We start from the raw sequence: 10,743 nt of genomic DNA, 5'->3' as shown, positions 1-10,743 counted from the left end.
TTTGGGCCATCCCTGGAAACAGGGCAGAATCTCTTATTCCAGAGGTACTTTTCGCCGCTTTGTCCCACACCTCCAATAATACACAAATTTCTTCTTATCATTTCTCCAGTTTAATATCTTGGTACATATATAACTCTCTTTCTCTGCATAATATATATATATATATATATATATTTATATATATCTTTCTATTGGTTTCTTTCCAGCCACAAAATGTGTGCATTTTTTCAGCAGGTTTGAGGGTGTTTGTTTTTTTATATTTATATAATATATTTATTTTTGTCTTTTACACCACTGATCCATTGAAACTTTGATCCACACAGAGACAGAATCACAGCAATAGGAAAGGCCTCTATCCCCATGGGAAGAGTGTGGGAAAGGGGATGCGCTTTCCAGACAAGAATAAATAACAAAGATATAACAAGTTAGCACTTTAAATTGCCCTCCCCAGATTCCTTGAGTGGGGAAGAAGGAGCATCTGCCTGGGGAGAAGAGGTTGAGGGAGAGAAAAGGGGTGCATTACGCAGGGGCTGCCTGGACACCCCTTTAGTCTTCTCCCTCCCCAACCCGGGCAATAGGTTGCAAACACAGCTCAAAGCGTCATGTCACAACACGTCTACGACACGCGACTTTGCAGCTACCAGACCATCACGCGTTGAGTGGCATTCCCTCTCCCCGCCCCAGTGTTTTGTTGTGTTTTTTTCAAAGGGGGGCAGGGGGCAGGCGACACAACTTTAGAGGAAAAGGGAATCACAAAAATATAGTGGGGAGTTTCTCTCTTGAGTTTATGTACAAATAGGGAGTGGGAGGAATCAAGCTCTGGGTTTTGAACATTGAATATAAAACGCCCCCTCAAATGTCCAATGGGTGCTTGTCTTTCAGCCACTGACCCAAGATGGCAAAGCATCCCTTGGCTACAGCGGCAGTAGTATGGCTGTTCTCTGAGAAGGTCGGATCCATGAGGGGGGATGAGGGACTACGGCCAGGCGGGGAGTGGGGTTAACAAATCTGGGTTCGAGTTAGAAGTGAGGAGAAACCTACTAAACATCTGGACTCCCGTGAGAAGTGGTGGGCTCTCCTTCCTTGGAAGGCCACCTGTCAGGGACGATCTAGCTGAGAATCCTGCATTGCAGGGAATTGGACTAGAGGACCCTTGGCGCCTGCCCAGCTCTACCATGCTGTGATTTGACGCGCTCTCCCCATCGGTGGCCAGCTGGCCCTCCGATCCACAGGGGTAGTGGATCAGAGCATAGGCCAGCATGCAGCTCAGACCAGAAGGGAGAGCACGGCTGGTCCTGCCCACTGCCTGGAAGCTCCCTGGCAACAAGTGGACCTCAAACCACAACAGTCATGGGAACACTGCAATTAGGGGTAGAGAGGGGTAGGTAGGTAAACCGGGTTTAAGGCTTGCCAAGTATACTGTTCCCAAGGGAAGGAAGGTGGGGAGAGGCTGCCAATCGCTAAGGGGTCTGGGTGAAAGGGGGGGGGGACCTGTAGCCGAGGTGGTGGTGGTTGGCAGCTGGGGAAGCTACCAAGAGGGACACTGGGTGGGTTGGAGGGGAGCGCATTGGCGCTAGGTTGGCTTATTCACAAACAGCAACACAAACACCTTTGTGGCCACAAACACAGACATGGCCCAGGAGGGGTCCCCTCCCTCGTGCTATGTACAGAGATCCCCGGAGACCCCTCTCCTCTCCCATGGACCCCGCTCTGGGGACGCCCCCGCCCCCCACCAGCATCGGGGCCAGGAGAAGAGAGCCGGGCAGAGTTTGCATATTCATGTTAGAAGAGACGTGGACTTGAGAAATCTCCAGCCTTGGGTTCAAGGAGGACTCCAGGGAAGGCAGGCAGGGAGATGCGCACTGCCAGGGTGTGTGCTGGGAAGCATTAATTGTGGGGGTGGGCTCCTCTTCATGGGGAGGAGGCAGCAAAGCATACGGAGAATTGGTTTTATGAAACGGGGAGCTGGGACAAATTGGGTTTGGGTGGGGGATTCATTGGCAATTTTTTTTATCGGAGGCTCCCTCTGCAGGAAAGTGGAGCTCTTGAAATTGATTTAGGGTGGGGTGGGAAAATATTTCAGAATCCAGCTTTGCAGACGATAGACTTGTGAGATGTATAGAATTATTTTCAAAAATGACTCCACAGTCAGAAGCATCACTGGACACACAAAGCCCTGCCATTAATTTGGCCCCGATCCATTCTGGCAGGTATGGTGACCTTTCAGGCTGGCTTTCCAGCCAGAGACGTACCCAGGGGTCTGCCAGTTTGGCTCCTGCCACGGGCGCTACTTCGGAGCGGCCAGGAGCTCTCCCCTCACCTGCGCCAGGGAGCCAGGCGCCCCCCTCTTGCCAAGGGCTCCCTCGCTGGCTCCCCCCATGCCCCCCCCCGGATTCTCCCTGGCCCAAGACGAACAAATGGCAGGGGCTTGTGCGTCCCTTGTGGCTCCTGCGGGGGAGGGTGGGGGGGCTGCAGGAGCGAGGAAGGGGAGAGAGGGGCGGGGGCGCGGGGGGGGGTCCGGGGTCCCAGCGTGGAGGGGGGAGTCTCTCAGTCGGAGAAGAGGCTGGCGAAGCTCTGTCGGAGGCTGCGGATGCTCTCAGCTCGCACTTCGTCCTGACTAAGGCTCCCCCGCGGCACCGGCGCCTCTGCAAGGGGGAAGGTATTGGTCAGAGACTGGGATTTGCTACGGGGCAGCGAGGGAGGGGTGGGGGGGCAGGAAAGAGGGGAGGGGGAAAGGGGGAGGAGAGGCGGAGAGATGAGAAACACACTATTAATATCAGGCCAGGCAAGAGAAACTTGCGTCTTCAAGAAATGCAGGGTGGGGGGTGAGGGGCGGGGAGAGAGACAGAGGGGGGGGTGCGTTTGGGAAGCATCCCCCCTCCTCCCTGGGAGAGTGAAGGGAACAAGCACCGCGCGCTGAAGGAGGCACGTGGGGGGGGAGGATGCAGTTCTCTGCGCCCCCCGCCCCTCCCGCCCCCCCTCGAAACTACAAGGGCCAAGGACGGCATGTCCAGCAGGGGGAAGCAGAGAGCAGGGAATGGCCTCGGGCTCCGCGAAACGGAGCAGTCCTTCGAGGGAGGTGAATTCTCAGGCGCATCCCTCTAATTCGGATGCAAGGGTTCTCCAGGTCAAGGTGTGTGTGTTTTTGCAGCATTTCCAATTTCAGGTAGAACCTGTTGCCTTTAGAAACGTGAGAGGAAGCCCCAGGCCTGCTGGCTTTGTTAAGGGATGCACTAAATGTGCAAGGAAACATTTTTGGCAGGAAGTCAGGCTGGAGGGGGTGGAGAGGTGGGGTGTCCCCTGAAACCCCAAGTGCTCAGCTCTCTGGGTTTGTCTGCTGCCCTGGTCCCAGCAGCCTCTTCACCCTCTTTTATCCTTTGTGATCCCTGGGGTCAAGTAACAGTCTGATTATGTGATGACACCACGGGCATACCCCCCAGGATTTATTGGGGCAGGGGCAGAACTGAGTTATCTGTGACACAATTGGTCAGTTAAGTATTTTTATTTATTTGCTTGATTTAGGGGAGACAGCTGCCCCTCCCCCCCAGCTAGGCCCATGGATGGCACCTCACAGCCAATCAAATTTAGCTATTGTCATTACAAAGCCAGGGCAGTACTTCCCTCACTCTGAACAGGCAAACACTTTCACCTTAGTCAAAACAAAAAAATTCCTTCCAGTAGCACCTTAGTGCTACTTAGCAACTTTCACCTTAGTTCGGGTGGAGGGCTGGAGGCGTCCTTTTCACACGCAGCTCAAGTGTTCATGAAAAGCACCCACCTACCCTGGTTTTAACTTAACCTAATGCAAACACCACAGCTTAAAACTCCATCAGGCCTGAGCTATGCACTTGGCTTTCTAAAGTTGATTTTCAGAAGCAAAATCTGAAATTCAACATGGACAATGTTAATTCTGAAATGTCACATTTTGAACAAATCATTATTTGAAAGCAGTGTTGCTCTTTAGCAGGGTGATTACATGAACAGGGGAACCTAGTAACTCAGTTCTGTTTCAGGGGTGTGATGGCTTTCCATCTGGCGCTTCCTTGCTCTCACTGATAGCAAAGGAAAGCTTGGAGCAATGCTGGACCCAGGAGCCCTGGAGGCTTGTGAGAAGGTAGCTGGGAAGGGCTTCCTTGTGGGCAAGTGAGCTTTCATTCCCAGCCCCCCCCCCCCGCCACTCCATTCTCTCTCATCTTTGTGCAATTCCCTCCCTCCACCCAGGAATTTCAGATTCATTGGTAAGAGGGCAAAAGCAGAAACTATTCTGCAGCTATATGCAAATGCACTTACTTTGCGTAGCTCATTCTGCACAGCATTAGGGTGGCATCAAGGTGCACACAGCTCTGTTGAGGCCCCATAGCACCTGAGAAGCTGGCCCCCACTGTCCCCCCCCCCAGCATCCTGCCAAGTCACCACACCCAGCTGCCCCCCAGCTAAGCCGGCACCACAGGCAAGGAGCCATGACTGCTTCCAGCTGCCCCTCCTGCCCTCCCCAAGGAGCCCCGGAGTCCACCGCTTACTTCAGCTGGGGCTGGGGGGGAGGCAGGTCCTGGCTGGGTTTCTGGGCCACTTGTGGTTTGCCTTGGCTTGGTGGAGGGCGGCCGCCTTGTTGCCCGGGGCCCCCGGGGCCCTGCCCCTGAGTGCTAGGCCTTGGCTGCTGGGTTGTGGGGGGTGCCGGGCGCTGCTGCTGTGCTCCTGCCCCCGGAGGGCGCTGCTGAGGTGGGCCCCCCTGGCTGCCCTGCCGCGGATGTTGCCGTGGTTGACCTCCAGCCGCTGGGGGGCGCTGTTGTGGCGGCGGCGGCTGCTGCTGCTGTGGCCCTGGGGCCCCCCCGGAGGTTGCCTTGGGTGGGCCTGCTCCCCCAGGCCTCTGCTGCTGCTGCTGCTGCTGAGGGGACCCTTGTTGCCACGGCTGCTGCCCGCCTCCACTGGGGCTCGGACCCCTCTGGGGCTGGGGGGACTGTGGTGCGGACGGCGGGCCCTGCTGGCGAGGCTGCTGGGCCCCCGGGCCGGGCTGGCGTTGCCCCGCCGGGCGCTGCTGTGCCTGCGGAGGAGGCTGGTGGGTGGTGGGGCTGGGCAGGCGCTGGCCCATTGGGGGGCCCCCTGGCTGAGGGGAGAGGCCCGAGAGCTGCTGGCCTTGCGGGGGAGGGCGCTGCTGAGAAGGAGGGCGCTGGGAGCCCGGAGGCGGGTGCTGCGGGCCTCCTGGCAGGAGAGAGAAGGAGAGAGAAGAAACCTGTCATGACTGAAATGGGTCCTCAGAAATCCCAACCCAGTGATTACGCACACACAGAAGGCTTCTGGTAAGGAGAGCCCACAACTTCCCAAGTGAAGGAGACTCCCTGGGGAGGTGGTGGGTTCTTGCAGGGGGTTGGATGAGACGAGCCCCGGAGTCCCTCCAGCTCTACGATTCTAGGATTCTAAGCCTCTCCCCCCAGCTCCAGACTTATGGGCCCTTCTGCACCCTTGTGAGCCCCAGTTCCCTGGCCTTCTTGATGCTGGGTCCTTACCCTGTGGTGGGGGTCTCTGCTGGGCTGGAGGGCCTTGTCGCTGCCCAGCTGGAGCTGGCTGAGCCTGAGGACAGAACCAAAGTGAAAGATTAATGGCAGGGAATGGTCAGAACCACACTCCCATCTTCTTCTCTCAGAGGCTGGACATTTCCATACCTTCTGGCCCAGCTGGTGCCATTCTCCATGTGTGTTTTGCCAATCATCACCTGCCCAACAGAGGCAAGCTTCTCAAGCAGGGCTGGAGGAGCCTGATGGCCTCCCAACATTGTGAAGATGACAGCTCCCACCACTGCCACTGTGGTCTTAGTCTTGTTCCTGGCTGTGAATCCTTCCCTAGCATGCCCATGGGGCTGCTCACGCCCAGCACCGTCTGGGGATGCCCACCTGACCAAGCACACCAAGAGAAGAGACATGGGCAGGTGGGTCCCATGGGACTTCTGCTACATTGGATCTCCTGGGTAGGCCCCCATCAGCAAGTGGAGCAGAACACAGAACATCCCATAATCAGGGAAAGAGCCAAGGGAGACACCTTTCCCCTCTCTTGTTTTTGTAAAATACGAAGAAGCTGCTCTTCTATGGAGTCAGAACAGCCTCTCCCCAGAATGGTGCCACAGCACTGCCCTTTGCCTGACCAATGTTGTTGGGACTACACCTCCCAGTGCCCTTGAACCCTGGCCACGCTGGCTGATGCTGGGCAACATCTGGAGAGCACCAAGTTGGGAAAGACTGAGGTGAAGCAACCATCTACTTGTTGGTCACAAAGTGTGGAGGAGAGTCAGAGAGGAAGACGTGGTTTTCTCCACTTCTCCTAATAGCAGAACTTAAGGCACTCCACTGAGCCTGAGGGGCCACATGGCTCAGCCAGGGAAGGGTTTACAGCAGGAATGGAGGAACCAGGTGCTCTCCAGTTGTGAAGACCACAACTGCCTCGTCCCCAACCATTGGGCATGAAGACTGGGGCCGAGAAGAGCTAGAGTCCATCAGCATCTGGTGGTCTCCACGCCAGCGCCCCCATCCTGCAGCCAAGCAGTGCTTCTCAGCTACTTGAGTCCCCCTCACTCAATAGGGTGACAAAGGTTGTGTACACACCTAACCTTTGAAAAGCACAGGACTTTTGTTTCTTCACATAGCACTATTGAACACAGCAGTTTGCAGTTGTGCACTCCTGTGTGCGATAACGTTATCTAAAGCAACAGTGACTTCCATGTTGTCTGCACACAAAGGTGGGCATATTTCCAACTAGTGTGCAACAGTGCGCTCTATTCCCCTCCTCTTGTTTAGTGTTTCCACACACCTTGTTTTTTAAAACAAAAACAAACAAACAAACTCCCAGTCTTTTGAAAGCGTTGCTTTCCTGATGCACCGAGGATATTTTTCAGTATACAGAGGCAGATAAGTTTACCACTTCCTGCTTTGCCTATTTCATTCATAGACAAGTTAAACATGGTGCGGGGAGCTGCGCAGCCCTCCAGCATCAGTAGTTCTGTCCCAGCTGGAGGCGCCCTGAGAAAGCGCTCTCTCTGGGTGGGCTTACATAGGCAGGAAGCGCTTGGGAAGTGCATTCTTGGCGCAAAGCAAAATAGCGGGGGAATGGGGTGACGAAGGGATGATGTGTACAGCACCCCCAAAAGGCGCCTGCATTGAGTGCCAAATGCACATGCTCATGCTGTGTGTGTGCAGACACCCAATGACTAGCTGAGAGGACTTGAAGAGGCAAACAGGTTTGCCAGTAGCAAGGAGCCACCGTGCATTGACAGAACCTCTGGAGGTAGCTATGAGCTCTGGATACCAGGTGCTGGGGATGCTGCTTCTGACTCCACTTGTAAGCTTCCCCGAGGCATCTGGCTGTCCAAGGCTGGAATCAGGACACTGGGCCAGGTGGACTCTTGGTCAGATCCAGCAGGACAGTTTGTGACTGTGAATGTCAGCTCTGACTGGCAACGCGTCTCTGGGGTCTCCATATCCTGAGCGCCACGTCATCTTGACCCAGCAACCTTTTGACTTGGGAAGATGTCAGGGGCCTTGCAAGCAGTGGCACATGCACTGGGCTGTTCCACGGAGCTACAACACAGAGACTCCAGGCCAGAACCCTAAGGTAACCACAGCCATGAGTGAACACACACTTCCGCACAGTCCCCTGCTCTTCCATCTCTCTGCCTGTGGTCCCTTCTCCTTTGCTTTTGAGGAAGTGATGAATAATCATTCCATATACGGACACACACAGTTGTGGTGATGAGGTGAAAGCTGCAATCCTATCCCCACTTCACCTAAAAGCAACTCTGCAGAAGTTCATGAAAGTTACTTCTGGTAAGAGATGCCTGGGGATTGTGCAGTGAAAGCCTCATCTCGGGGAGCGTAAAGGGGAAGAGAAAGGAGGTGCAATACCTGGGCATGTTGTCCTGAGGCCGAGCGCACAGGCGAGGGCACAGGTGTGCGAGGGATGGCCTGTGCCATGCGTGTCAGCACCAGCTCCACTATCAGGTGCTTGTCTTCATCCTGGTGGTCTCCAATTAACGGCATGGAGGATCCCACAACCTGAGATAAGAAGGAGAAAGAGCAGGTGGTGATCTCCTTTCCCGAATCAGGCTGAGTGGGTAAGCAGGAGGGTCTTTTGCAAAAGGTCAGGGGTGGGGAACCTGCATCCCTCCAGGCATTGCTGGACTACAACTCCCATCATTCCTCACCATGGGCCATGTTGGGTTGGAGCTGATGGGATCTGGAGTCCAATAGTACAGGCTCCCCACCCCTGTTTTAAATTAGTTATGTAAGATACACCCAGCACACAGACAATGGGGTTTCCTAAGGCTCAGAGCCAAACATGTAGATGGAGACAATCAGGAAATAAGAAATAAGAGGGATGCCAAATACAGCCAGGCTTAGCATGGCACAGTAGCAAAGAGGCTGTGCTGAAAATAAAAGGTTCCCAGTTCAAATCACGCATCTGAGGGGGCCTTGCCACACACTATCCCTCCCTCCAAGTCTGGAGATCGTGATGATAAGCCACATTACAGGATATTTGAGGAAAGGATTGCTGAGAAAATATGTATAAAAGCGCTAAGCAGTAGTATTAACAGAACCGCATGAGGCAACGGGTGGTGACTCAAAAATGCAGCCTGATCCAGGAAGCCAAGAAGTCGCTGGCTGGGATCCACTGTGGCCCCGCTGACTTTTAGCACTTTGTCGCCTTTAGAGGGCGCAAGTGCCCCCCCCCCCCCCCGGACCTGAAGGCACATGGGAAAGGCAGTGTGGGGCAGAGCGAGGGACACACCAACTCTTGTCATTCTCAAGGATGGATGCGACTGCAATGGCATCCGATGGACTGGGCAGCTGAATGGGTTTTCTCAATGTGCAGCAGAGCTCTCCAAAGCAGGACAGCACATTAAGCACAGGTTTAACCACATGGGGTAAAAAACAAGACCTGCTACCTTCAATAGATTTAATCAGCAGATTAAACAGCTCAAGCTTTCATTTGTGTGGTCCCATTTTATTCAATGAATGCATTTTTAACATAAAACAAATTTTTGGGGGGCAGGCAGCAAATTAAGGACATCTTAGTCTATGGGGAGCTATTTTGGTTCTTGTGTGTTTATGCAATAGCAAATGAAGAACAAAAAAGGTCTTTCATTCTAAGAATGAATGGTAGTTTCAAACTGTGAGTAGTTAATATCTCCAAAACATGCATTTTAGGGGTTGCCATTTTATCCCAGGCAACATCTGCGGAGCTCAGGCCAGGCTGCGTGGAGCCACCCTCCTTTAACTCACAACAACCTTATGAGGTCTGGTAAAGGCAGGAATAGGCCTGAGGCCACACAGCCGAGCTTCGCAGCTGAGCAGGGATTTGGAGCAGGGCCTTTCAGCCGGCAGAGCACGAGGCTCTTCATCTCAGGGTCATGGGTTTGAGCCCCATGTTGGCCAAACAAATCCGGCATTGCAGGGGGTTGGACTAGATGACCCTCAGGGTCCCTCCCAACTCTACAATTCTACGATTCTATGGTCTGTGGCAGCCTATCCACAATGCCACCCTGGATCTCTGGTAAGGCCTACACACTAAAAGTCTGAAGTTCATTTGTGTTGGTTACAAATAACAGACAAAAGGTAGATTGCTCACTCAAAAGTCTTCAATTAATCAAGAGGCTTCCTTTAAAAAGCAATTTGCAAGCTGATTCATATTTAGGGCAAGTGGGGGCGAGAACCACGCACAGGTAGGTGCAGGTGCCCATGTGCCCAGCGCCTCACCTCGATTATATGGTCCCGTCCATCCTTCCCATGCAGAGCCTCCACAGCACAGATGTCCAAACCACCAAAGATTTCTGAGCAAGTGTCCACCCACAGCTTGTACCTGTTGGTGAATCCGGGGGTCGGGGAGGGGAAGAGAGCAGCGGTGACTCTGAGCCCATGAGGGGGAGCAAGTGAGAGCCTCTGCCTCATTACCTTTAGCTCTGGCAATTTTTAGACAGGAAGCCCTCCTCTTTGCCAGACCCTGGATGTAATCCACTCCCCTTCAGTTCCCAGTCATTTTCGTTTTTAATATAATTTTATTTATGATTTTCATTTTGCAAAGAACAAATAAAGACAAAAATACAAATTATTATATATAGCATGTTTTGACTTCCCTCCCCCTCTTTCTGCAGTTCCCTAGGGTTACAATACTTACGCTGCATTTCCAAATTGAACCAAATTCTTCTTTATCCCATATACAGTGGTAACTCGGGTTACATACGCTTCAGGTTACAGACTCCGCTAACCCAGAAATATTACCTCGGGTTAAGAACTTTGCTTCAGGATGAGAACAGAAATCGTGCTTCGGCGGCGCAGCAGCAGGAGGCCCCATTAGCTAAAGTGGTGCTTCAGGTTAAGAACAGTTTCAGGTTAAGAACAGACCTCCAGAATGAATTAAGTTCTTAACCCGAGGTACCACTGTAATCAATATGTATTTTATACCACTGCACGTTTTTACATCAATCCTGCTCATGATTTAATCTGTTTACAATAATTTTGCAAATATTCAATAAATGATTTCCACTCTGTATTAAAAAGTTTACTGTCTTGGTTTCTCATTCTTCCAGTAAGTTTCCATCTTTGGGCAAAAATTGTTCCCAGTCATTTCCACCCAAATCAGAGCCCCATCTCTGATGCTTTGCCACTTACCTGTCCGACATGGCTATTTGCTCCAACATGGCAGAGCCTGTGTTGGTTTTCCAGTTCCCCGAGACTGAGGTTCTCCTGCCATGGGAGAGAA

At 53.1% G+C, this 10,743-nt stretch overlaps 1 protein-coding gene and 1 long non-coding RNA gene across 3 annotated transcripts in view; both read right to left on the bottom strand.

Annotated features, from left to right (window-relative positions):
- LOC308467103 overlaps positions 1–10,743 on the bottom strand; it is a 260,657-nt gene that overhangs the window by 81,119 nt on the left and 168,795 nt on the right. The window lies entirely within an intron of this gene.
- Positions 100–10,743, bottom strand: part of SYN1 (synapsin I) — a 96,880-nt gene continuing 86,236 nt past the window's right edge. The window contains exons 8-13 of one of the 2 annotated variants that reach the window (XM_080988465.1): positions 10,653–10,727; positions 9,741–9,843; positions 7,890–8,039; positions 5,505–5,568; positions 4,521–5,199; positions 100–2,683 (exon numbers count right to left, since the gene is read on the bottom strand). In XM_080988465.1, the coding sequence (XP_080844591.1) occupies positions 2,548–2,683; positions 4,521–5,199; positions 5,505–5,568; positions 7,890–8,039; positions 9,741–9,843; positions 10,653–10,727 (1,207 nt within the window). In that variant the 3' untranslated portion in view covers positions 100–2,547. The remainder of the gene's footprint in view (positions 2,684–4,520; positions 5,200–5,504; positions 5,569–7,889; positions 8,040–9,740; positions 9,844–10,652; positions 10,728–10,743) is intronic. The other variant, XM_080988466.1, reaches the window with a different exon arrangement.

Source organism: Podarcis pityusensis (genome assembly GCF_964106645.2).
Source record: "Podarcis pityusensis genome assembly, chromosome: 17".
NCBI lineage: Eukaryota > Metazoa > Chordata > Lepidosauria > Squamata > Lacertidae > Podarcis > Podarcis pityusensis.
The sequence above is the reverse complement of the archived record's forward strand: the minus strand, read 5'-3'. Positions and strand labels throughout refer to the sequence as shown.